A 26,473-nucleotide genomic window follows, 5' to 3' on the forward strand; every position below is an offset into this window, starting at 1 on the left:
CTACTTTGGAAAACAATCAGGCAATTCCTCAAAAAATTAAACGTAGAGTTATCTTACAACCCAGGAATTCCACTCCTAGTTAAATACTCAAGAGAACTGAAAACAGACATCTGCACGAAAACTTGAACATGAATGTTCATAGCAGCATTATTCATATTCACCAAAAGACCCATTGGCTGATGAATGGATAAACAAAATGTAGTATATTGATGTAATTGAATATTATTTGGTTGTAAAAAAAATGAAATAGTGATTCATGATATAACATGGATGACCCTTGAAAACATTATGGTAAGTGAAGGAAGCAAAAAAAAGTCCCACAATGTATAAATCCATTTGTGTGAAATGTTCAGAACAGGCAAATGCATAGAGACAGAAAGTAAACTAGTGGTGCCAGGAGACAGGAGGAGTGATGCAAAGTAACTATTAGCAAGTATGGGGTGTAGAATTAGGGATTGCTGATGTTTGCACAACTTCGTGAATCTACTCCAAAACGCTGAGTTGTACACTTTAAAAGGGTGAATTTTATTATGTGTATTTTTCAATACAAAATATCGAAAAATATTTTATTTTTTAGGACACAAAAGTAGTTAGTATGGGGTCATGATTTGAATCCAATGTCCATGCACTTAAGGTCATCTGTGCCAATACCTCTGGGGCTTGCTAGGCAGCATGTGGTCACTTGGAACTGTCTCAGGTACCCAGAGAAAAATGGTTTCTGTTGGGTGTCACTATGTGCCACTATCTGGGCACAGCTTCCTGGGTATCTGCTTGTCACCAGGGGCTGATCTAGACACAGATTCATGTTCAGTGTCACACAGCCATCCTTGTCCCTGCCACTACTAAGATTTTGTTATAGGGTCAAGCTTGTGTGTCTGATTTGCTCTTCCGTTGAGTTGGAATTGTTTCCAGTTGTTTTCTCATCTCTCATGTGGATGGATTAGGGGTGGCCTATGCTACCGCTCTAGCAGATATGGCAAAATTCCTGCTTGGGCTAAAGCTGAGATGCCTCCTCTGCTGCCCTATTATCATGGGTACTAACAAGAGCCCTGGGAATTTCTTTTCCCTAAGATATTTTAAATAGGGTAGACTTTCTCATCTTTGACCTATCCATACACCCACCACCCACCCACTCATTTATCTGTCCATCCATCCGTCCATCCATCCATCCATCCTTCCATTCATCCATCTGTCTGTCCCTCTGTCTGTCCATTGTGCATTCATTCCATTTGACTAATCCATGTTGTTCAGGGCTCTTTGCAAAGTGACTGACTGAAGTGCAGTTTTGCCTGGGTTGGGGAACATGGGCCAAGTGATTTTCTCTAAAGTCTTCTAGGGATTTATTAATCTAGGTGTCTTATTGGGTTGTGCGCAGGTAGGAATGTTTGGCAGCCATGATGATCTGCTGGAGAATCCCAGGCAGCCTCACAAAGGCTGAGATGATTCTGATGCTCCCTGTTGATTTCCCTTTTTTCTTGTTTTTGTTTAGGCCATAGAACAAGCCATTTTCAACAAAAGGACTTGCAAATTCCTGCCTTAGGGCTCCTTCTGCACAGGACAGACCTTTCATCACCAACCCAACTTGTAATCTTGGGTAAAGAAGGTTCTCAGCTCATTTTCAAGAAGAAAAAAAAATGTAAGTAAAACAAAACAGCCACATCACGAAGTTGCTCCACATAATGAGGCCTGCTCTGTTGACCTATCATTACCCTGGGCTCCAGGGAGGCCTGGGCTGCCCGGCCAACCTCCCACCTTATCCCTGGCCAGTCAAGGTTGGGGTCAACAGCTGGGCAGCCCAGAGGCCACCACAGTGGCTGTGAGGATAAGGCTGCTTTTCAGGGTCTGGCCTTGCCTAGAGCTGCTTGGCTGGATGGTGGCAGCTGAGGAGGAGGAGAAGAGTCCTCTGAGGCCTGCCAGCTCAGCTACCCCGGGACATTCCAAATCCAGGCTTTTCCTTGAACTACACTTACCCTCCCTTTCTTTTGGGGCTCCTTGACTCCTCTTGGCTCATGTGGGTCTTGCCTGCTTTTCAGAGCCAGAACTTGTTCTGCCTCCCAGGCCCATGGTGCCTCCCCATCCCACAGCTATTTGTTCAGCAAAAATTTATTAACCTCTTTTCAGGGCCAGGCCAAAGATAAACAAGACTTGATCCCTGCTCTTGTTCCTCCCACAATAGGGAAGGCAGATATGGAAAGAATGATGAGAGAGTGTGCTAAGCACCTAGGGCCATTCTTACTGCCTCAGGACCACAGAAGCTGGTGTCAAATGCTGTTGAGTTATTTCTCCGCACTCTTTTGGTGATGCATCCTGTTTTCCCAGTTGATTGAAAACACCTAGAGGGAAGGGTCTTAAATGTCTTCTCTCATTTTCTGAGTGCCTTGCATGGTGGTGACCCAAGTAATTAAATAGCTGTCCAGCAGCAAGGAACTGTTTCCTTCAATCCAAATTTTACTGGATTTCTTGGTCTTTATTTCAATCTGGGAGAATTAGGTTATGAGAAAAACAACAAACCTAACTAACCTCCTATATTTGTTAGGCTGCTGTGCAAATTGGTGGGGGTCTCTGATCCATACCATCACCCAGTGTCTTAGTCAGCTTGGGCTGCTATAACATATTACTGTGGGTGACTGGGTGGATTAAACCACAAGCATTTATTTCTCACAGTTCTGGAGACTGGGAAGTCCAAGATCAAGGTGCCAGCAGGTCCAGTGTCTGGTAGGAGCTGGCTTCCTGCTTTTCAGACAGCAGTCTTCCCATTATATCCTCACATGGTGGAGAGTGGGACAGAGCTCTTGTGTCTCTTCTTTTAAATGCACCAATCCCATTAATGAGGCCTTCACCTCATGATTTAATCACCTACCAAAGTCCCCACCTCCTGATACCATCACAGCAGCATTTAGGATTTAACACAGGAATTTTGGGGGAACATAAATATTCAGTCCATAACACCCAGGATCCCAGGTTCATTGAAGCTTTGCTATCTTAGGTAGAGCTACACCATCTAAAACACATAGTTTTCTCTGTCACCGTGATTCTGTGAAAGAGAGCTGGAGGGTTGCCTACTAGCTCTTAAAGACTTTAGCCCACTATTGACACATCACTTCTGTTCACAGCCCAGTGGCCAGAACCAGTCTCACCGTCCTGACCTAATTGCAAGGGCCCAGAGAAATATGGGAGATGTTTGAGCAGTAAATGACTCTGCCATAGTTCCCAAGCTAGCTTAAGTGAAAAGGGGGTGGCTGGGAGGACACCAAGGCATCTTATGGGTCTCTATCTAGGAAGGGGGTCCATCCAAGCCCCCAAAGGAACCGCAACCAGACGATGGAAAGTTAGGACCCATAGTCACATTCTTAAGAGTTCCAGGGTGCCGTATTTACTTCTCTCTCCTTCAGTCAGCAAGTTGACTCTTTCTTTTTTCTTTTTGGGTAGACTGGTTTTCTTTGCTTTTCAAATACAATGGGAATAAGAACAGTCCCTGTCTGAAGGAGTTGTGAGGATATAATGAGTTTATCCATGTAAAGTGTTTAGGAAGTGCCTGGCGCATGGGAAGTGCTAGGTAAGAGTTAGCTATTGCTATTATTTTATGTAATAATAATAGTAATATTTTTAATTATTCTCCTTGCATATGCCATAACATGGCTGCCTAGGCTTAGCCTCTAAGACTCCCCCCAGAAGGAACTGACTAAAGGGACCAGTTCTTTTGGGAGCTGAGTGCCTAACTGAGTCAGGGTTCTCCCTGGGTTTGGGGAGAGAGAACAGGCCAGGAAAACATCCCAGAGGGACTCTATTATAGTCTTTATCTTTAAGGCAGTTCCAGTGCTAACAGCCTCCTCAAGAGAAACCTGTTGCAGAGCAAACTACTCGGAGCCACTCCTAAGAAAGGCCATTTCGCCTCATCCAGAGACAGGCTATGGCAGAGTTTGAGAAGCACAGTTTTCACCAGGAAACAAATTCAAGATCACAACCATGTGTGCAAATCAGGCAGCAAGCACAGGCTGTGCATGGTCCTGGCGGAACAGAGTCCCAGGAGAGGAGTGGCCTCCATGATCTGCCGCTGCACCCCCACTGCTTTACCTGGGGCTTTTCTTTCATTTGATTCCTACTTCATTCATCCAAAGAGGCTGCTCTGGGCTCTGCATCTGCTCTGAGGTGTTTGACCAGGATAACCTGGTTTCCAAACAAAATTGGTCAAAGAGACTCTCATCTCTTAGGGGCCCACTTCCCTCTGAGGGCTTAAAACCAAATGCTCCTGCTTTTGGGGCAGTGACGACCTCCTCATGAGAACATGCCTCTCACAAAGGACCTCCCTCATCCTCTCCAGAGGAGAAGTGGAAACAAGAAACGCCTGGTGCAGAGCCAGGATTGCTATGTCATGGACGTGAAATGCTCAGGATGCCCCAAGGCTGCCGTGGTCTGGGAGTTTTGCGTTGTTGACTGCCCAGCTTGTCGTCTGCTACCCGACAGGGGGAAAAGTGAGGCTTACAGAAAGATGCTCCTTCAGACAGAGCAGCACCACAAGCTCCCTGAATCAAGATGAGTGGGAGACCATCCCAATAAACACCTTTCAGATCAATGAAACCTCAAACGAAAACCCCAAATCAAACTCCAAATGCCCCTTGAACTGGAAAGCACTTCTGGTTTATGAGGCATTTTCATTATCTTATTTCAATCTTCACATGAACCCTAAGAGATGGGATTATGATCCTCATCTTAGAGGTGAGGAACCTGATGCTCAGAGAGACCAGAAAACCAGCCCCAAGTCATGGGGCTCATAGGGCAGGCAGACCCAGGATTCTGCACTGATCCTGCCATCTTTGAATCCTGCACCAAGTATATTTGAGTTCGGGTTTCTCAGGTATTTGTGACCTGGCGGGATGGAATTGACTATGCCAACTAGGGTGCATCATCTTATCACAAACGTCAACTTCTCTCTTTCTATGCTCATCCTTTGGTTTCTCTGACATATAGAATATTTTCACGGTGCCAGCCATGTGACCTCTATTTACAGAAGACCTAGGTGGGACAGTCTAGTTGAATGATATCCAAATGACAGGACAAATTAGATTATCAAGGGGAAGGGCTGACATGGTTTTAAGGGGGAAATTGTGTCATGAATCTTTTTTTATAAGCACTTTGTGGGTGGGAGTAATGAAGTGGGGAGGGAGGTAATTTGTCAAACAAGGATCAGGAAACACAAAACTGGTTCTCCTTGGAAGAGGAAAAAAGAGAAACTTTTTTTTTTTTTTTTTTTTGAAACTGGGTCTCATTCTGTCACCCAGGCTGGAGTGCAGTGGTGTGATCATGGCTTACTGCAGCCTCGACCTCCCAGGCTCAAGTGATCTTCTCCCCTCAGCCTCCCGAGAAGCTGGGACCACAGGCATGTGCCAGCATGCCCAGCTAATTTTTAAAAATTTATCATTGAGATGGGATCTCCCAGTGTTGCTCAGGCTGGCCTTGAACTCCCAGGCTCAAGTGTTCCTCACGCCTCGGCCTCCCAAATTGTTGGGATTACAGGCATGAGCCACTGTACCCGAAGAGAACCATCTTAAAGAGAAAAAAGAGCTGTTTTTATTTTTTGTTTTTAGAAGGCCACGTTCATTTTTTCAGAGGCACTTGGTCTTTTTAGTGCTAAGGAAATAATACTCAAAGATTTTTAAAAACTGTTACACAACAGCTTCTTCTTAAAGGCTGAATCACAGGCACTTTAGAAAACTTCTTGGTGGAGGAGGCTCCACTGATATGTACTCAATACTTACACTCAACAGGAGGGATATATTTCAATTTTGAGTTTGACAGGCACACACTGATCTCATTTAAGTCCTTACCCAGCTGGAGCTCAGGAATTTCAATGCGCTTTCCACAAGAACTTCCTCATGTCTTGTTGTGCCGAAGAGTGGGGCATGGCCCAGGCCCTGTTTCTGCAAGGAAAGAGAAGTGGCTCCCAAGAACTGTAGTGGCCTCTTGGTATAAATTGTTTTCCTAAAGGCCCACAGTACAGGGCAAGAGTTTTCTTGGCAAACCAAATTAGAAATTAAAAAAAAAAAAAAAAAAGCTGATTTGTTCACATCATCAAATAATGGCCCAGAGGCTGTGGAGTAGATGTCCAATTTCAAAGGCCTTGCCCTTCCTCTGGGCCAGAGGCCTTTCATCACAGCTAGGAAATTACCTCCCTAACATGCATGCTGCGCCTGCCTCCATAACCCAGAGGTCAGAAAGGCAGAGCACTTCTATAAGATGGAGGCAAAAATACAAATGGAAAACTGGGTGTCTCTGCAAAAACAAGACTAAGGAGAACCAAGGCACTGCCATCCAAACCCAACACAGCCTTCAGTGAGTGCTCTCAGGAGGCCTGACAGCAGAATATATGCCCAAGGCAAGAATGTCACCCAAGGTGCCCATATCTCCTGCCCTCACGTTGTGTCCCAGGTCTGGGTTCTCTGCTTGAGTAATGCTCCAAGCTGCAAATGCCCCCAGCCAATTCTGTCTCCTCAACCCATCACAGGCCCTCTGTCTAAGGACCTTCCTACCAGTGGAGGTTAGGAGGAAAGCATGGGAATGAAAGAATTTGGACCAAGGGGTGCATGATGGTAGCCTGTCAGGGCTACTTGTAGTTGAAAAGAGAAGCCCCTTTTGCAGGGAAACACCACTGTACAGATAGACTTCAGATGCTGCAGGGCACGGCGCCAGGCCAGCTGTGTGGAGCTGCATTCCAGCCAAGTGACTGAATATCTGCTTTCATGCGGTTTTGTGGAGCTGCTACAATCTTCCACCTCTGCAGAGTACACCCGTTTCTTCCAGTCACCACGAAAGGTCATGCAAAAAGAGATTCTTCAGTTCTGGCACTACATATTTAATATCAAATCTTTGTACTTGAGCCTGCAATGTATGGACATGCATATTCTATCAGCCTTGAAAATAGCTGCTCCAACACTGGAGCCCTGAAGGAAACTTTCCAGTTAAATATTCTCTCTTTGCCAACTGCCAAATAGACAATTTTATTATTCAACCCATGGATCCATTAACTCAACCCTGGCCTTCCCCAGTAGCCCCTGTCAGCTGCTCTTCTTTTGTGTGTGACACCCTGGATCTGAGCATCCGCTTGTTGCAGAGGCCCTTGGATTCCCCAACAGCCTCAGGCTCTGTAGCAGCCACCCCTAGGAGGCAAGTCAATCAGGCTGCTTCCCCAGCTTTGCTATTTGATTTCTATTGGGGCTGCAAGTGTTCCTTTCTAGGCCATTTTTAGGCCTGAATTTCATATGGGCCATAAAATCTTTTGTAAAAGGAAATGGATCAGCTAGCTTTGTCGAGACTCACTCTATTTCTGGAGTCCTGATGATGAAAGACTTAATTAGCGCTGGAGTAAAGAAACGGTCAGTCTCATTAAATTAGCAGCAGTATTTATTAATATAAACACATTGCACTTGAAAAATCCAACTTTAATGACCCCTCTGAGTAAATATACTTATTTTTCTTCAAGTTTCAATCAGTAAGGCTTCATGTACAGCCATGATGTCATGAGACCAATTACACAGAGTACTCTTGACAGGCTCATGATTTTCTTGCCGTATTCTGGCCTGCGTAAGGAGCAAACTTGCTTTAGGATGTTCAGAGAGACATTGTTCTCTTCCATTTCCAGGTCAAACCTCAGCTACCATGACTTAATGCTTCAGAGCTGCATTTCATATTAATACATTCTTGTATTCTGAAACTCCTCTGTGGTCACACTCGCCATCTTTGGAGTCTGAATTTATTCACACACTCTGGTTGTTCCTTCAGGGAAGGAGCTAGCAGCCCCACAGTACTTCCACTGAAGCCTTTGGAAAAGAGGGAAGACTCCAAGTCTCTGGCACCTGCAGAAGAGGGGAATCTTGAGAAGTAGCTGACGCTCCTTCAAGTTTACATGTCCCCTTGGTGAGATTTCTTACAGCAGAACATGACGTTCTTCCCACCCCCAGGATCCAAACCACTTTAAAAGAATGTTATACTTTGCTCTGCGTGGCCAAATACCACAAGCACCACTTGATTTTAAAATTATGTAGTCTTGGTATTCTAAAGCCAACGTGCATCACCATGCAAGAACAGATGCGGTCTCTGAAGGCAAAAGCCCCAGGCAGTGCTTAGGTCTCAAAAAAGAGTTGTCATGTCATCCTCAACTTGAGATGTTTGCTTGGCAAGCATTTTTTACCCTCTGGAGGAAATTTTGTTTACAGGATTTAACAATCACACACACACACACACACACACACACACACACACACACAATTATTCATTGTTCAGCTGCAGAGCAAAGGTCAGCTCTTGTCACACAGTAGTTTTCCTATTCCTGGATCCTTTTTGATTTTCAATGTGCCCATCAGCAGACATGTAATTTTATCTTAAGACAGCCAAGTGCAAAGCATGAGACAATAGGCAGAAATCTTGTAAATAACTATCAAACAGAAATAATCCTTTCAGCCGACGAGGGAAAGCCTCCTTTGTTCAATTTTAATGATGTTTATATAACTTTTAGTATGCATATTCAGTCAGTAACATTATTTTAAGGCAGTTGATATAGGTGCCAAAATCCTCTGTGTACTGAGGAGATAGGTTATCTTTTGCATGTGTGGGGTTTTGGAGACAAAAGTTGCACTGAAGTGTGTGGCTCTCGTAAATTATCTCAATTTCCTGTTTGAGATAATGGAGCAGTGGATTTTCATGTCCAATTCCTTTAAATCGTAGGTTTAATTCAATTGAGACCCAGAAGTGATTAGCCCAAGTTTACACAGGCACTTAATAGCTGAGCAGGGTCACAGACAAATTCTACCTAAAGTTTGCAATTACTCCCCACGATAAGCTGGAGAATTAGAATTCCTTTCCATTACCTGTAGTACTTTTGCCATAGCAGGTCTTAGAACAAGAGTAAAGAAAAGGCAATAGGTTTTCCTGGCTGGGTGCAGGGGCTCATACTTGTAATCCCAGCACTTTGGGAGGCCAAGGTAGGAGAACTGCTTGAGGCTAGGAGTTTGAGACCAGCCTCAGCAACATGGTGAAACCCCGTCCCTACCAAAAAAAAAAAATTAGCTGGGCATGGTGGCATGAACCAGTAGTTCCACCTACTCAGGAGGTTAAGGCAGGAAGATCTCTTGACCCCACGAGGTTGAGGCTTCAGTGAGCTATGATTGTGCCACTGCATTCCAGCCTGAGTGACAGAGCAAGGCCCTATCTCAAAAAAAAAAAAAAAAAAAAAAAACAGAAAAAAGAAAAAGAACCTTGTGATATAATCCTGACCAGAAATTGGACTTAAGTATTTTTAAAAGCCATTTATGTTACTGGTTGGAAAAAAATGATAAAAGTGGACATTTTGTTTCTTAATAAGATTAAAAAGCTATGTACAATGTATTAAATATGTCGACATTTGATTATTCCTTAGATGCAATTCCAGAAACAAGTTGTCCAGGCAGGAGAGGCTGGCTTAGAATTTGTGGAGTATCTTACAATTGTGGTCATTGGAAGCAAATCGAAATGCAGCAAATAAGCCACTATTCCTGTTGTTCCCGTTGTCTGTTTCTCCCAGCTTTATTCACTTAGAAATTTAATTTTGCCCGATCTGACAGGGACAGGAAGGAGCCAGGTGGAGGGAGGCTGGAAGCCTCCAAGGTTGGTCTTTCAGGAACAATGACAATGCTGTCTACTGAAAACCACTTCCAAACGGCTTTCAAAGCCCAAGAGTTTGTTTAGAGAAAATCTTGCTGGCATTGATGGATTTCTCCTCCTCTGACAGTTCACAGGAAAGAGTGTAGTATAAAGAATTAAGTGATTCATTCCAAACATCTGATGGGTTCCCTTCAAGTACTCCCCCTCTGATCCACTTCTTATGGCTGTGCTGAACCTCCCCATCTGTGATGAGGTCATTTTGTCGGGCACACAAAAGATTCTAGGGGGAATATGCATCATATACTGCAGCTATTCACAGCATTCATTCCTCCTGGCTGCTCACGGGTAACAATGAACCTTCTCAGCATTACATGTGCTTACTAAGGAGACAGGGGTTAGATGCCTTTCAGTGGAACCCCCCGAGGCACACAATGCATTTATTATAATGTCTTGGCCGTAAGAAGGGCCTGGGAACAGCTTAGAGTGGTCTATAATTAAGTACATTTAATAATAAATGCACACACTTCTTAGGTATTGCAAGAAGTGAAAATAAGCTCTTCGTCTTCTCAGTCTCAATTCCCTTTCCCCATCATCCTTCCCCTTCACAAATCAGAAAAGCCAGGAGTACTGTGCTTTTTTAAAAATAGCAATTGCAGAGGATGTCTGGCTGGTCGAGAAAGGTAAATTAAATTACTTGATAACATTCTTTCCATGTCAAAAAAATGGCTTCTGCCTCCTCAGGTAGTTACGCATGGGGAGGATTTGCTAAAGGTTGGCTGTTCCTTTAATCTCCCTTGGATTCCACTTCCAAAGGCTTTCAGGGGCAGTGACCCGCTAGCTAAGGGGCATCCCTTGGGGTTAAGCTGCCACTTGGAAGGGCACTTCCTCAGATTGCTGCTGTGCCTAGCAAGGAAGCAGCAGTTAGAAGTGTTCCCCCGACAGTGTCCCATGTGCTCGGTCCCCACACCTCTGAGTGCGCTAATATGGGCAGATAGACTTTCTGAGGAAAGGGAGAGGAAGAGAGCCCTGTGAATGTGGACAGGGTACAAGAAGAGAAGCCACACTGGAAGGAAGAGAAAAAGGCAGCAGGAGTGTGACATGTACATTTGTGAGATGCAGCAAGAGGCGTGGGACTGCGAGGGACGCAAAGGTATTAAGGGGCCTGGAGGCTGGAGGCCCAGCTTTGCCCCTGCCTGGCTGTGAGTGTAGCCTATTTTCTTGAACTTCTCTAAGCCTCAGTTTCTTTACTTGTAAAATGAGGATGTTAATGGTACCATGAATAGTTAGTGAAAGGTCTAGTAACAACAATATCTTGGGAAAGTGACTTAAATTCTCTGAGCCTCACTTTCTTTATTATCTGCAAAATAAGGTAAAAAATACCCCTGTTACATGCATTGTTGTAAGGATGAATGAAATAATGTATGCAATCACTTAGCATATACCTGGTTCACAGTAAATCATCAGTAAATGCTAGCTGCTGTTGTGGCGACTGTTGGAATGCAATTACATTTTTAAAGATACATATTGGATTGAAATTGTTTGCATCATTGAATGGTTCAATACATGGAGCAGGTGTCTCACTAGAGGAACAAGAAAGCCATGCAAACTCACCAGGTAGTACCGTGCTGGAAATCAGATTGCTTTTATTTATTTGATAGTTAATGATAGGGAGAGGGGGTGAGAGAACAAATGGGTATTATCTTTTCTTCTTTCCTATAATTAATTAAAATGAAATTATGGACCTGTACAATTTCAATATATATGGATGGATAGGATATTATTATTAATAATAGTTTTTCCAACTTAAGACCAGTTTTTTCAACTCACTGGTACCCTAACGTTTCTGATTTTGCTATCAATCGTGAAGAGGAGTTTTTAAATTATATGGTTAAAGAGAGAATGACTTTTGCTGAAGCATCTTATTTTAAACAAAGTAATATTGAGCCTATTATTGATAAAGGTCAGCCCAAGAGTGTGTGGGAATAAGGTACATTTTGAAAGAAAAGAGAATGAGGCTTTAAAAAAAGTTGTTTTCTTTCTTTTTGTTACAGCTAAAAATTTCCAATCACCATTCACTTCAAATATACCACCTTGATTTTACTTTTTTTACTTTGCTTTAGGTAATTTTTATATGAATATTCTCAATAAATAATTTTAGTGTAAGCATTTATTATTTTGAGCATTACAGTTTGGACCCCAAAATGGAGTACTGTGAATTTTTTGAGAGATGCTAGAAGAACAGAAGAAACAGTAAACTTTTAAGGCAAGACATCTTTCTCCTCCCACTCTAGCAGCAAGGAGAAGAGGACATTTGCTCTTTAAGAGCCTTTTAAAAGTCACGTGGAAAGGCAAGCACTCCAAGGATTTTTTGATTCCTTTTGGCTTTGGCCAAGAAAATGAAATTATTGAGAACAGCCAGCCTTTCATAAGATATTGCTGTTGGAGGGACTTTTTGGTGGGTTAAATATTATAAAATCATTGTTTTCTGGTCAATACAGAGCAGGGAGAAAATAAAAATAATTGTTGGATAGGAGCATTTTGGTGGGTTTTGCACAGACTTGCATCTTGTGTCAGAATGTGACATCAAAGGCTCAGTTTGATGGGGTTGCTTTTCTAAGGTGACCAGATGATGTGTTAAGGCAAAAGCAAAGTATTTTCTCCCCCTCAGGTTTTTGGAAATAGACCAAACACATAGTTCTCAAAACCACCTTCCTTTAACCCCAAACTTTGATAAAGTGCAGGTCAACTAGCTTGTCCTAATGACTTCTAAACTCATCAGTGGAGTATCTTTCCATGTTTAAGTCTCCTTCTGGCTGCTTCTCTGAATTCTCATTACTGAGCAAGTGTAGGAAGACCCAGGAATGCCGGAATCATCCAGTCACTGCATGGGTTCACTTCATCCGTATCTTCTTTTTTTCAGAATACTCTTTATTCCTGTCTTATTTCAAATCCTGGTGTCATCAGGGTGATGAAGGGCACTTCTTAGACACTCGACAACATGGTGGAGGTGAAGATCTGTTGTAAAATCTGAGGGATATCCTTGGTATCCATGGCAACGAAAGACCGACCAGCTGGTAAAGTTCTCTGAAGCCTGCCAGGATGGAAAGGGAAAGGAAGTTACCACTGTAAATGGGGCCCCTTCCACCTCCTGCCCAGGCAAACCACAGCCCCCTAATGGTTTCTTAGGAAAGGAAGTTTTTACTTTCTAATACCTTGCTCTCTGCCTACCACTGAATTAGTTGTCATTAAACAATGAAAGGCTTGGAAGAGCAACAAGGAAAGACGACACAGCAAAAGCAGGGAACTGAAAGAAAGGTCTTTTCAGTGAGAAAGTCAGTGAATTTGAAAAGAAAAAATTTTCTTCCTTTCTTTACTGCCATTTCTTGGTATTTCATATTCTTTTGGTATAACAGAGCCATAGGGATTCATATGGAATCAGCTCACCTCCTGGGTCTAGCAAATATGTTGACCTTACACTGTATTTCGAAGTGCTTTTCCTTCCTTAGAAAACAGGCCTCTAAAAACACTGCCCAGCCAAACCCTGAGTGGTTCTTTCTCTCTTTCTTTGCCTCTCTCTCTTTTTTGGTCCACATCACACATGTGAAATGCGATCTGGATTGTCCAATTACTGCTTCAATGACACTGAGGTTATACAGGCTTATGAAATTTTTTCCAACTCATTTTTAAGTGAATTTTAAAAAACTTATAATGGGTTTTGATTTGAATTATCCTTAAAAATAACATGTCATTGAAGTTACGATACTTTTTTAAATACTAATTTATCATTTGGAACAAAAGGCCATTTTGAAGGCAACAAAACTGTAAGACACAGTTCTCTTCAAAAGAACGCCTCCTTTCACTGTGCCAGTGAAGTCTGGCTTTGGAATGACATTTAATAAAATTCAACCATCCTGTGTAGTATCGTATATTTGGCATGCCTGGTAAGCCAGCTAATTCTGCAACATATCTTTTGCCAGTGGATGTTGGACCATTTCCCTAGGAAACCACAAGGGTATTATTGTGCTTTCTTAAGTATTCAAACAGGATCTGTTCACTAGAAAGACAAAATAGCCATTTCATCTCAACTAGTATTTGTTGAGCTTGTTGTCTGCCTAATACTGGGCTTATGCTGAGGAAAACCTGGGTGGAAAAGGCATAGTTTGTGAGGATGTGGAGGTTCTAAAAGATGCAAAGCGCTAACTTGTAAAAACTAAGAAGAATGCAAAGTCATGTCATAAAATGACTGTAACTACATGATATTAAGTCTGTTCTCAACCTCGCTCTGCAACCTTACAGCAAGGCAAAGGGAATAGAAAGAGAAAAAGCTGCTAGCATTTTGGATATTAAAACATTTCCAGTCACAGAGTATGAAAAGTAAAAGGGGTGGAATAACAAAAACGTAGGCCCTTTGTGCTTTAGGCAGGGATTTTTTTTTTTTTTTAAGATTACTTTCACTGGTGTTTTGTGTTTCTTACAGGTATTTTAAACACAGAAAAACCATGAGCTCTTTCTGTTTGTAATTCAAAAAGATAAATGTTAGTGTGTCCAAGTTATGAAAGTGTTTCCAGATCTCTCCTTTCAGATCATACCCGCTGGTATTTATTGTCTGATCATAAGATTCTCTATTGAATATTTGGTATATTCAGTGTAGTATCTAACTATATGTATATTATCTTATGTTGTCACCAAGTGTTTCACCTGCCTTGTCTCTCCAGCAATAAGAAGGGATACATGTGAGTGTGTCTCTATATATATATATACAGGCATGCATATATGTAGGCGATGTCTCTATGGGGATATAATACATATGTGTGTATATATATGTCTAATATGTATAGACATTCATACACACACACACCCCCTATCTCCTATGCTAGGAAAATAGTAGATGTTCACGATTTTTAATATGATTTGAACACAAAATGATTAGCCTGAGCTTAGGAGCTTGACATAAAGTGCCAAATGTATAAAATACTACCCAGTTTATTAGTGACAAATCAATTTGTCAATGATTTATTAGTGGCTTAAATATAAACTAAAAAATAATTAAAATTATTATTGTTCGTCTAAACAAAAGCTAGAACATATCCCCTCAACTAGATTATAAACCCCTTGAGGCTAGCAACTCTAGTTTCTGTTTTTCCTCCATCTGCCTCACTGTCCCTCATGGTGCTAAGCCTATAAAACAGCATGTGTTAGCTACTCAGTATCTCTGTACCTGCCCTTTTCTGTATGCTCAGATGACACTTACCTGGTTGCTTGATCACCTAAAGAGCCAATAAAAATGGCAAAAGCATTTACTTGAGGGTCTCTTGTGAGGATTTGAGCAAACTTAGCAGGATGTATTCCATATCGTGACAGATTTGCATCACTCAAGACTACGACAAAGTACTCATCAGCTTCTTCTTTGACAATTTCCTTGATGGCATGTTCTGTCCCTTCTAACGTGTGGTCCCCACTCATGCAGAACTGAGAGTGGGCATGCATTGTCTGGAGGTAAGAGAAGTTGCACAAAAGCCATGGGTGAGAAACTTCTTTTTTAACAAATACGATTATTTTTCTATTGACCATGAGCATGCATACATACCAATTATTACCCATGAGTAGTACATTCTAAGTTAGTTCTATTTAATTTGCATATTTGAGTGACAACAGTATACAGTGATATTTGTATCTGGCATAGAATTTCATTAGATATAGGATATCATTCCAAAACTATCACAGTGGGCACTTAAAGTGGAAGCTTGCACTTCCACTTAAAGTGAGAAAATATAAGAAAATATAAAACTTGGTATCACATTGGAGGATGCAGATGACACAGGAGGAAAATAAGGAATGAGTTGAGTTTCCAGTAAACAAAGGTATAATACTAAAAACATTGTACTCACGTCAATAACGATGGAGGAAATTGACTCAAAATTGTGATGTGCATTTTTCTGTTGCAGGCTTAAGTGTGTGAAATGAATTATACATAAAATTGGGGACAGGGAGCACTCTAAAAGCGGTCATTCTGCTCACCAATGATATGATTGTATATCTAGAAAACCCTGTCCCTCTCCCCTCTCCCTCTCCCTCTCCCTGGTCTCCCTCTGATGCCACCAAAGTTGTGAAAGCCAAGGCTGGCCTGTACTGCCGCCATCTCGGCTCACTGCAACCTCCCTGCCTGATTCTCCTGCCTCAGCCTGCAGAGTGCCTGGGATTGCAGGCGCGCGCTGCCACACCTGACTGGTTTTTGCATTTTTTGGTGGAGATGGGGTTTTGCTGTGTTGGCCGGGCTGGTCTCCAGCTCCTGACTGCAAGTGATCTGCCTGCCTCCGCCTCCCGAGGTGCCGGGATTGCAGACGGAGTCTCGCTCACTCAGTGCTCAATGTTGCCCAGGCTGGAGTGCAGTGGCGTGATCTCGGCTCGCTGCAACCTCCACCTCCCAGCCGCCTGCCTTGGCCTACCAAAGTGCCGAGATTGCAGCCTCTACCCGGCCGCCACCCCATCTGGGAAGTGAGGAGCGTCTCTGTCTGGCTGCCCATCGTCTGGGATGTGAGGAGCCCCTCTGACCGGCCGCCCAGTCTGGGAAGTGAGGCGCGCCTCTTCCCGGCCGCCATCCCGTCTAGGAAGTGAGGAGTGTCTCTGCCCGGCCGCCCATCGTCTGAGATATGGGGAGCGCCTCTGCCCCGCCGCCCCGTCTGGGATGTGAGGAGCGCCTCTGCCCGGCTGCGACCCCGTCTGGGAACTGAGGAGTGTCTCTGCCCGATCGCCACCCCATCTGGGAGGTGAGGAGCGTCTCTGCCCAGCTGCCCCGTCTGAGAAGTGAGGAGCCCCTCTGCCCGGCAGCCGCCCCGTCTGCGAAGTGAAGAGCCCCTCCGCCTGGCAGCCGCCCCATCCGGGAGGTGGGGGGCAGCCCCCACCCGGCCAGCCGCCCCGTCTGGGAGGTGGGGGGGCAGCCCCCGCCCGGCCAGCTGCCCTGTCCGGGAGGGAGGTGGTGGGCGCCTCTGCCTGGCCGCCCTGTCTGGGAAGTGAGGAGCCTCTCTGCCAGGCCGCCACCCCGTCTGGAAGGTGTACCCAACAGCTCATTGAGAACGGGCCATGATGACGATGGCGGTTTTGTCGAATAGAAAAGGGGGAAATGTAGGGAAAAGAGATCAGATTGTTACTGTGTCGGTGTAGAAAGAAGTAGACATGGGAGACTCCATTTTGTTCTGTACTAAGAAAAATTCTTCTGCCTTGGGATGCTGTTAATCTATAACCTTACCCCCAACCCCGTGCTCTCTGAAACATGTGCTGTGTCCACGCAGGGTTAAATGGATTAAGGGCGGTGCAAGATGTGCTTTGTTAAACAGATGCTTGAAGGCAGCCACTCCCTAATCTCAAGTACCCAGGGACACAAACACTGCGGAAGGCCGCAGGGTCCTCTGTCTAGGAAAATCAGAGACCCTTGTTCACATGTTTATCTGCTGACCTTCCCTCCACTATTGTCCTATGACCCTGCCAAATCCCCCTCTCCGAGAAACACCCAAGAATGATCAATAAATACTAAAAAAAAAAAAAAAAAAGAAATAAACAGGCCGGGCGCGGTGGCTCACGTCTGTGGTCCCAGCACTTTGGGAGGCCGAGGCAGGCAGATCACGAGATCGGGAGTTCGAGACCAGCCTGGCCGGCACGGTGGAACCCTGTCTCTACTAAAAACAAAAAATTAGCTGGGTATGGTGGCATGCGCCTGTGATCTCAGCTGCTCGGAGGGCTGGGGCAGGAGAGTCGCTTGGGCGTGGGAGGCGCAGGTTGTAGTGAGCCGAGAATGTACCACTGCACTCCAGCCTGGGCGACAGAGCAAGACACCATTTCAAATAAAAAAAAAAAAAAATGAAAAGAAGAAACAAACAAGCCAGGCACAGTGGCTGACACCTGTAGACCCAGCACGTTGAGGCGGGCAGATCACCTGAGATTGGGAGCTCGAGACCAGCCTGGCCAACATAATGAAGCCCCATCTTTACTAAAGATACAAAACAAAACAGAAAAATTGGCCAGGCATGGTGGCGCGCGCCTGTGGTACCGGCTACTTGGGAGGCTGAGGCAGGAGACTGGCTTGAACCCGGGAGGAGGAGGTCGTAGCAGGCCGAGATTGTGTCACTGCACTCTAGCCTGAGCGACGGAGCAAGACTCCATCTCAAAACAAACAAAGAATAAGACCTAGTGTTAGCTAGCACAACAGGGTGACTATAGTTTAAAAAAAAAATATATATATATATATACACCTCTCTCTATATATACACGCATATATATATATACATATATATGTATATATAAAAAATATATATATATACCTCTCTCTATATATACGTGTATGTGTGTGTGTGTGTGTGTGTGTGTGTATATATATATATAGTGTGTGTGTGTGACAGAGTGTTGCTCTGTCGCCCAGGCTGGAGACCGCAGTGGCGTGATCTTGGTTTGCTGCAGCCTCTGCCTCCCGGGTTCGGGCGGTTCTCCTGCCTCAGCCTCCCGGGTGGCTGGGATTGCGGGTGCCCGCCACCATGCCCAGCTAATTTTTTTTTTGTATTTTTGGTAGAGATGGGATTTCGCCAGGTTGGCCGGGCTGGTATCGAGCTCCCGGCCTCAGGTGGTCTGCCCGCCTCAGCCTCCCGGGGTGCTGGGATTGCAGGCGTGCGCCACCGTGCCTGGCCATAAAAAATAATTTAATTGTACATTTAAAATAACTAAAAGAGTTCAATTGGATTGTTTGTAACACAAAAGATAAATGCTTGAGGTGATGGATTTCCCTTTAACCCTGCTGTGAATATTATGCATTGCATGCCCGTATCAAATATCTTATGTGCCCCACAAGCATATAAACTTAATATGCACCCGCAAAAATTAAAAATAAACTTGAAAACATAAAAAAAAAACAAAAATCAACATTAAAGAAAAGTTTTCTGTAAAAAAAAAAGAAAACCCTAAAATCTGATAAATGAATTCAGTAAAGTCTCAGGTTACAAAATCAATGTACACAAATCAGTAACACTGCTATATGCCAACAATGACCAAGCTGAGAATCAAATCAAGAACTCAATCTCTTTTACAATAGCTGCACACACACAAAACCCTAGGAATATACTTAACCGAGGAGGTGAAAGAGCTCTACAAGGAAAACTACAAAACACTGATGAAAGAAATCACAGATGACACAAACAAATGGAAACACATCCAATGCTCATAGATGAGGAGAATCAATATTGTGAAAATGACCATACTGCCCAAAGCAATCAACAGGTTCAATGTAATTCCCATCAAAATACCATCATTATTTTTCAAAGAACTAGAAAAAACAATCCTAAAATTCACGTGGAACCAAAAAAGAGCCCAGATAGCCAAAGCAATACTAAGCAAAAGCAACAAATCTGAAGGCATCACATTACAGGGCTTTAAATTATACTAAGGCTATAGTTACCAAAACAGCATGGTACTGGTATAAAAATAGGCACGTAGACCAATGAGACAGAATAGAGAACCCAGAAATAAAGCCAAATATGTGGATGTGGTGAAAAGGGAACATTTACACTGCTGGTGGGAATGTAAATTAGTACAACCACTATGGAAAACAGTATGGAAAGTCCTTAAAGAACTAAAGTAGGTCTACCATTCAATCCAGTAATCCCATTAATAGGTATCTACCCAAAGGAAAAGAAGTCATATTAATATGAAAAAGACACATGCACACACGTTTATAGAAGCACAATTAGCAATTGCAATGATATGGAACCAACCTAAGTGTCCATCATCAACCAATGAGTGATAAAGAAAATGTATATACACACCATGGAATACTACTCAGCCATAAAACTGAATAAAATAATGGCATTTGCAACAACTTGGATGGAGCTGGAGGCCATTATTCTAAGGGAAGAAACTCAGGAATCGAAAACCAAATACTGTATGTTCTCACTTATAGGTGGGAGCTAAGCTATGAGGACACAAAGACATAAGAGTGATATAATGGACTTTGGGGACAAAGGTGGGGAAGGTTCTCAGGGGGGTGAGGGATAAAAGACTACATATTGGGTACAGCGTACACTGCTCGGGTGATGGGTACACTATCCCAAAATTCACCACTAAAGAACTCATCCATATAACCAAAAACCACTCGTACCCCAAAAACTATTGAAATAAAAAAATTTTAAAAGGGGTCATTCTTTTCCTTCTATTGCACATGTAGGGGCTGAGAAGAGCCATATAGGACATACAAGGGGGCCCAGGTTGTAGAATCCCAATCTAAATCCAAGTGTCCTAAAAATATGTAGGGGACAAATTTTAAATTTTATGTGGTGGAGAAAAGGATTTTAGGCATGATGGGTGTTTTCTCAGTTCAATGCTTGAATGTGTGTGAAACAGTCTGTTTCTTTCCTGTGTATCTGCTGCTTCTTCAATGAATCCTTTTAGTCTTTACCTAACCTGATAGAAGCTTTCATAATACAGAGGTAATAAAATATATTTACCTTCAGAATTTCTAGTCTTTGCTTATTGTCCTTGGGGATTTTGTTCATTGGAACCAGACCAATGTTGTAGCCATCTCCAGAGTGTCCAACGATGTCATACTACATGCAAGAGAACCAGAAAGTTATAAACTTTTCTCCACAAAAGAACAGTCATTAGATCTTTAATGTTCAACTCTTTGGACCATTATTGTCCAAAGTTGCTCAACATATGGCCATAAAGAAATGCAGTGAGACAGATGTGTGTTTAATTCTCTAATCTCACTATGTACATGAGAAACTCCTGTCTACTGAGAAAGGCTAGAGCTGGGAGTCAAGTGCAACCTTTTCACAGAGTCTGGAAAAAAAGTCTGGGGTCTGAGGTAAACTATAATTGGGGTGAGGTAGTTCCCTCCAACTTTGAGTTACACATACTCTAGGTGTTGTAGAGCAATGCAGTTATTTCTTTTCATGTATGTTCCTTTTAAAATGGTGAGTTATTTGAAGGTGAGGCCACAGCTTATTTCTATTTGAATTTCTAGAATCTAACAGAGTGCCTAGCATGTTTATTGCACAAATGCTGTAAGAGAGTTTGCAATCAAGTTGGGGCAATAAGAAGCTTTTCCCTTGCATGTGGGCTACATTCTTCTACAAATAAGCTGTTTGAAGCTGGAATGCATTTTTCCCCCTCAACAATCACGGGATAAATGGTGGTTAGTCCATGCTAGCTGACAAACAACAATCCATAACATAACTGAAACTGCTGTGTTTTAAATGGAAAGAAACAGAAAAAATTTGGTTGAAATTGTTATGCAAAAAATAGGAAGTGAGAAGAAGGGTTTCCTGGGGAAGATGAGTCCCATTATAGATATGCTGAACTTGTGTCCTGGGGGAGAGATGTGGCTAGGGGTGAAGACCTAACAACAGTTATCCCCAGGAGGGAATAAATGGAGGCCCATATATTATGTCTAAATATGTAAAAGATATACATCAGGCTACCAACTGTTAAATAAAACATGTTCTGTCCTCCCACTTTGATAAAATATACGTTATAATAACCTGGAAAGCCAGGGCCAAATTTCAAATACTTGGGTTCCTGGAAGTTCTGTGCTAGAACATGGTCACATGGGCAGTAATGGCCCCTGGCCCATAGCCCATGCCCTTCTCTTTTCATAGTTGGCTCTGTCCCACCCCATGAGGTACCTCAAATGCATGTGTGTGGACACCCAGTGCTGACATCCACACTCCATCACTCCATCATAAACAACAGTTACCCTCTGCCCACCTCTCAGACCTTGGGGTGCTCACACAATTGGCCAGTCTGTCCTAGGAAGATGGACTTAGGAAAGAGGCCCACGCAGGACTTGGAAGCAGGCTTGGGGTCATTTGATGAGAATAGTTGGGGATCCCAGGTACCAGGAGCATGAGCTAGAAACAGGCTTTAAAGGCCCTTTGGCCCCATAGACACCTCACCTCATGGGAGGGTCATGGTCAGAGGAGGGCCAGAGTGGGGCCATGGGTGGGGGTGAGATGGTGGGAGATTATTCTGTGCCTGGTTTAAATATAAAAGAATAGTGAAGGAAATTTATCAATGCATTAAAAAGGTTGACAGTAAATGATTTCTAATGATGTAACACATTCCATATAAGAAAAAAAAATTATTCTTAGTATAGTTTGCTATCAATAGAGTGAAAAGGTACCAAATAAAAACTGAAACTAAAAGCAGCTCAGCTCAGCTGTTAGAAATTGCTCAGGATAGGAAATTTCTGGCTTCAGCATAGGCTTGACTAAGGTCTCCATGGGTTCAGTGGTAGGATTGGCACAGATGTGGAGAGAGCTTGCATAATCCTTCCATGGAAGCACACTCCAGGGAGGCCCCGACTGATTTGACAATGGTCATGGCAGGAACTGTTTGTAGTCAAGAGGGGAAAGTTCTCCTGAGAAAGTGCCAGGCAGGTTGCTTTCATTATGGGCTGGTGAAGTAATCTGCTAAACAGGATCTTACACATGAGGGAATAAGATCAGTTCCCTGACACGGAACTAGGTTTCTTATATTGGGCTGAGGTAAGAGGGCTATGAATGTGTTTGACTTTTCCCTCCCTTTTAACTGATGGCTAGAGTTCTTTCTAATTAGAGGATAGTGAATGAAACTATAGAAATCTTTGATCATATGGTCTGTCACAGGGTCAATGTAACTGGTCAAAGAGCAGTCAACAAATACAGTTTTTAGCTGGTCTTTATTAAAACAAGATACTGGCTGATTAAAACTTTCAGAAATATTTTAGCAACCATCCATCTATCATTTGATCGTGTGACTGATATATCTATCTACCATTTAAATATATGCCCAGGAGAAAAAAAATAGACTATACTTTTCTAGGCAAATGAGACAAAGAAAGGTGGATTGTATGCTTCTTTTTCTTCCTTCTTCCCTCTTCCCTTTCTTTCTTCTTTTTTTCCCTTCCTTTTTCTTTCTCATCTCTTATTTGTGATAAGGAAAGACCAGCCTTTGTCTGTGCCTGGTGAGTACTGCAAAGGCTTGCGAAGATACCTAAGCGACAGGATGGAGCTTATAAAATAGTTTGCAGGCCCTGTTTTCTCATCTTCCAGATGGGTTTGAGGATTATTCTGTGACCAAAGTCAATAAAACGCTTGGGAGGAATCTAAAGTACATCCAAATGTGGACCATTCCCTGGCGTTACTGCAGATTATATTAAGCTTCCATTACCAGCAATACTCCTCCATCAAAATTATCTAGTATCTGCTATCCAAGGATTCCAACATGGTTTACCAACAGTGATTTGCTAATCCTGAAAATTGTGTGGGTTAATGGAAAAGATGCATACTCTCATTTATTTCCATTTTCTAACTCCTAAATCTGCCATTCACCTGATCTGGTTTCTACGATGATCGTGAAATCCAACTTGACAGGGCCTCGAGCATGCTTCCATGGAGGAGCCACAGGAGTCAATAAACAAGATCCTCACTGTCATTATCAAACCGCCTAACATTTAGATCAGAATTTTTTCTGAGCTCAAAATTTTTATGATCATGATTTCTGCACTTTTCAGAGCATTCCTGAAAACCGTGTGCAGTCTCACATTTAGCATTTAACATAAATATTAAGCCACAGTAGTAAAGAAAAGCCTCAACTGCAGAGGACCAATTTAAATACTTTTTAGCTTTAGAAATCTGTTTAAATGCTCTTTTGCTATATTTTCTTTTGGAAGTGTTGTTCATTTAGAGAAAAGTATAACAAACAAAAACAAATGCTGAAATTTTGGTCAAAGATGTGGTTTATCATCAAATAAGAATGATTTATAATGTTTAGAATGCATAGGACAAAGTGCTATTAGCAATTTTATGAATAAGATTTATGTGTAAATTTCTATTAGGACGGACAACCATCTGCTGGCTTTAGGAGATGCTATGCTATGCTTTATTATGCAGCCACATTGTAAGTAGGTACGAGACAATCATCTAAGGCTATTTATTAAAACTACTAGGTGTAAAATTCGCATGTCCTTCTAGAAATATAAATACACCATTCTCAGATGGTGCCACTAACTACGGGCTACACAGGATCAGATGATAAATATGTGATTTAAAAAGTCAAGAGAAATGCCAGCGGAACCCTAGTGTTAGTTACGTAATAACCTATAGCATTAGCTGGCTAACCTTTCTTCATATCATGTAAGTCAACGTGAAAAGAATAATGTACTGAAAGGTCAAGGATTCTAGGCTCTGACGTTAACAAGCTTTTTGACTTAGAGAAAAATCACTTAACCTCTCTAAACCTTGTTTCTACCTTGTAAACAATGATGGCTTAGAAAGTCTCTAACACTGTACGCTTGTTAATCACTTAACCTCTCTGACAACATGGGGTAATATCTGTCTTACCACCTCCCAGGGTCATTGAAAGGATAGGACAATACACTTATTGACTTTATAGTTTGTTACAGTTTACAAAGGGCTTCCATATATCTCATCTCATTTTGATTTTCTCTACAAGCTTTGGGGTGTTATCCTTATGTCACAAATGCAGAAATTGATTCTTAGAGAGACTAACAGACTTCCTTAAGGGTGTTGGTTAAACCCCAGGTTTTCTGACACTAAATCCATTTTGGTTGTTTTTATTTTTTGATTTTCTTTTGAGACAGGGTCTTGCTCATTGGCCAGACTGGAATGCACTGGTACGATCACAGCTCACTGCAGCCTCAACCTCCTGGGCTCAAGTAATCCTCTCATTTCAGCCTCCTGAGTAGCTGGGACCACAGGCATGCGCCGCCACACCTGGCTAATTTTTGTATATATTTTTTTTTTTTGTAGAGACAGGGTCTTGCTACATTGCACATGCTGGTTTTGAACTCCTGGGCCCAAGCAATAAACCCGTCCTGGCCTCCCAAAGTGCTGGAATTATAGGCATGAACCACTGTGCCCGGCCCAGTGTTTTTACTACAGAGAAATAACTACTTCCCCAGCTATGCTCCCCTCCCATCTCTACTTGTTTTTGAATGGTTGGGTTGGCCAATATTTCTACATCCACAATTGAATCAATTCTGAATTCTTGTTTGAATGGACTCAGGAAAGTATGTACGACCTCCTTTGGTCCAATCTCCATGTAGCAATAAGAATTTATTCACAGCCTAAACTGATAGGATGACTGGTCTCCATTTCTAAACCTGTGAAACATTCTTGAGGTACTGGAAAGAGATTAATTACAGATACTGAATTAAGTTCTTGATAGAAGAAATTTCCCTGGCAGGTGCTGATTTGTGAGTCATATGTTTCCACTTCCTCCTGGGAGTTAACTCAGCCTTTCTGATCAAGGTATCTTTCAGAAAAGTTTGTCTATTATACCTCCCTTGGATGGTGAGGTGCCAAGGGTAGGAGAAGACAGAGAACCTTACATAAATGATACACTTGCTCCTGAATTACAGTTTAAGAAAACCAAATTGAACAGAGATAAAACAGCTATAAGAAACAGGGATGAAACATCAACTAAGAGCCCTGAAGTGGAAGTCAGAAGTGCTGGCTTTGCACTGTCACGGTGTGACCTTGGGCAAAGCATTGAACCTCTTTGAATCTTTGTTTTCTCTTCTGTAAAACAAAAAGGTTGGTGAAAATAATTTCCAAGGCCATTCCTACCCCCCAAATTCTATATAAACTTAATGGTATGTTTAAGAATTGTAATGAAAAAGCCTGCTTCTCTTAGTTTTAGGAACACCTAATGCCTTGTTTTCTTCTGTCAAGGGAGGAGTGAGTCATCTAAATCAGAGGGTCAATGGCACCGTTTCCAGAAAGAAAGCCCTCAGAGCCTGTGAGAAATAATAATCCAGTATATTACATAATCCCTAACACAATGGCTTTCTAATTCTTCCTTTCCTTTAAAAATTTGTTAGCAGTGGAACCCTTCCTTCAAATGAAATACTGCACAAAAGCCCAGCTTATGAAACATCCTGCATTATCTATACATGTGAAATTGTTGTAGTTGAATTGGGGATGGAGGGGAATGGGGCAAAAAGTGCTGCCTACTCACTGCCCCCTCCACTGCCAAACATCCTTCAAAGGTTCTTGTTACACTGTTAGAAAACCACTGCCCTAGGATATGGTTTATATGCCTTCACAGAAACAATAAGTTTAAGTTTCTTTTTTTTTTCCAAGTGCAACTTCTGAATAATGAAATAAATCTCTTTTCTGGTCCCACTATTTGAGTGCTTAGTGGAGAAATAGTTACCTAACTTTGGTATTATTGAGTACTTTGAAAAAAAATTAAGCCATTAAGAGCCTTTGAAAAGGAGGTGTATTTCAAGATTACAGTGAAAACATTCCCAGGAGCTTGGAGAAAGCATGAGGAACAAATTGGAATGAAGGTTAAGGAAAAAAATGCTTCTTGATGAAAAGACAACGGTTCACACAAACAGTACTATTCTACTTTTCACTTTAATTTGAAGCACTACATGAACACTAAGAATGATGCTGACTACAAGAGTAGAGGAGCTTATGCTGATTATAAGCAAATGATGTTGCGCTAGTCTTCAGTGACCTACTGTGAATGCTATTCCCGGGAATAGCTGAATTCAGTTGTTGGAGCAATTATGAGAAACTTTAAACACTCCAAATGGCTTAGAGATGTGTCTTGCCACTGAATTACCTTTCCTTCTCAGTAATTCTTGCTCTAGGGTCCCTGTGGTTTAGCACAGGTCATGATAATGTGGAATAAAAAATAGAGGCTGACTCCAAATGAGCCTCCGGGACCTAGACTGTAATGACCCACGGCTCAGGAGCTGCACTCAAGCCAAGCAAAACACAAAGCAGACGCCAAGAGAGTCGGGGAGAGTCCAGAGCACAGACCAGGCCAGCGGCTTCTGAAGGTTTCA

The 26,473-nt window shown here is 42.5% G+C and overlaps 1 protein-coding gene across 2 annotated transcripts in view; it reads right to left on the reverse strand.

Annotated features, from left to right (window-relative positions):
- Window positions 1-11,251: 11,251 nt before the first annotated feature.
- Window positions 11,252-26,473, reverse strand: part of VWA8 (von Willebrand factor A domain containing 8) — a 391,686-nt gene continuing 376,464 nt past the window's right edge. For both annotated transcript variants that reach the window (XM_031001353.3, XM_055360043.2), the window contains 3 exons: window positions 20,118-20,216; window positions 14,885-15,123; window positions 11,252-12,724 (listed from right to left, as the gene is read on the reverse strand). In XM_031001353.3, coding sequence (XP_030857213.3) covers window positions 12,616-12,724; window positions 14,885-15,123; window positions 20,118-20,216 — 447 coding nt within the window. In that variant the 3' untranslated portion in view covers window positions 11,252-12,615. The remainder of the gene's footprint in view (window positions 12,725-14,884; window positions 15,124-20,117; window positions 20,217-26,473) is intronic.

The sequence above is a fragment of the Gorilla gorilla genome, chromosome 14, assembly GCF_029281585.2.
Source record: "Gorilla gorilla gorilla isolate KB3781 chromosome 14, NHGRI_mGorGor1-v2.1_pri, whole genome shotgun sequence".
Lineage (NCBI taxonomy): Eukaryota > Metazoa > Chordata > Mammalia > Primates > Hominidae > Gorilla > Gorilla gorilla.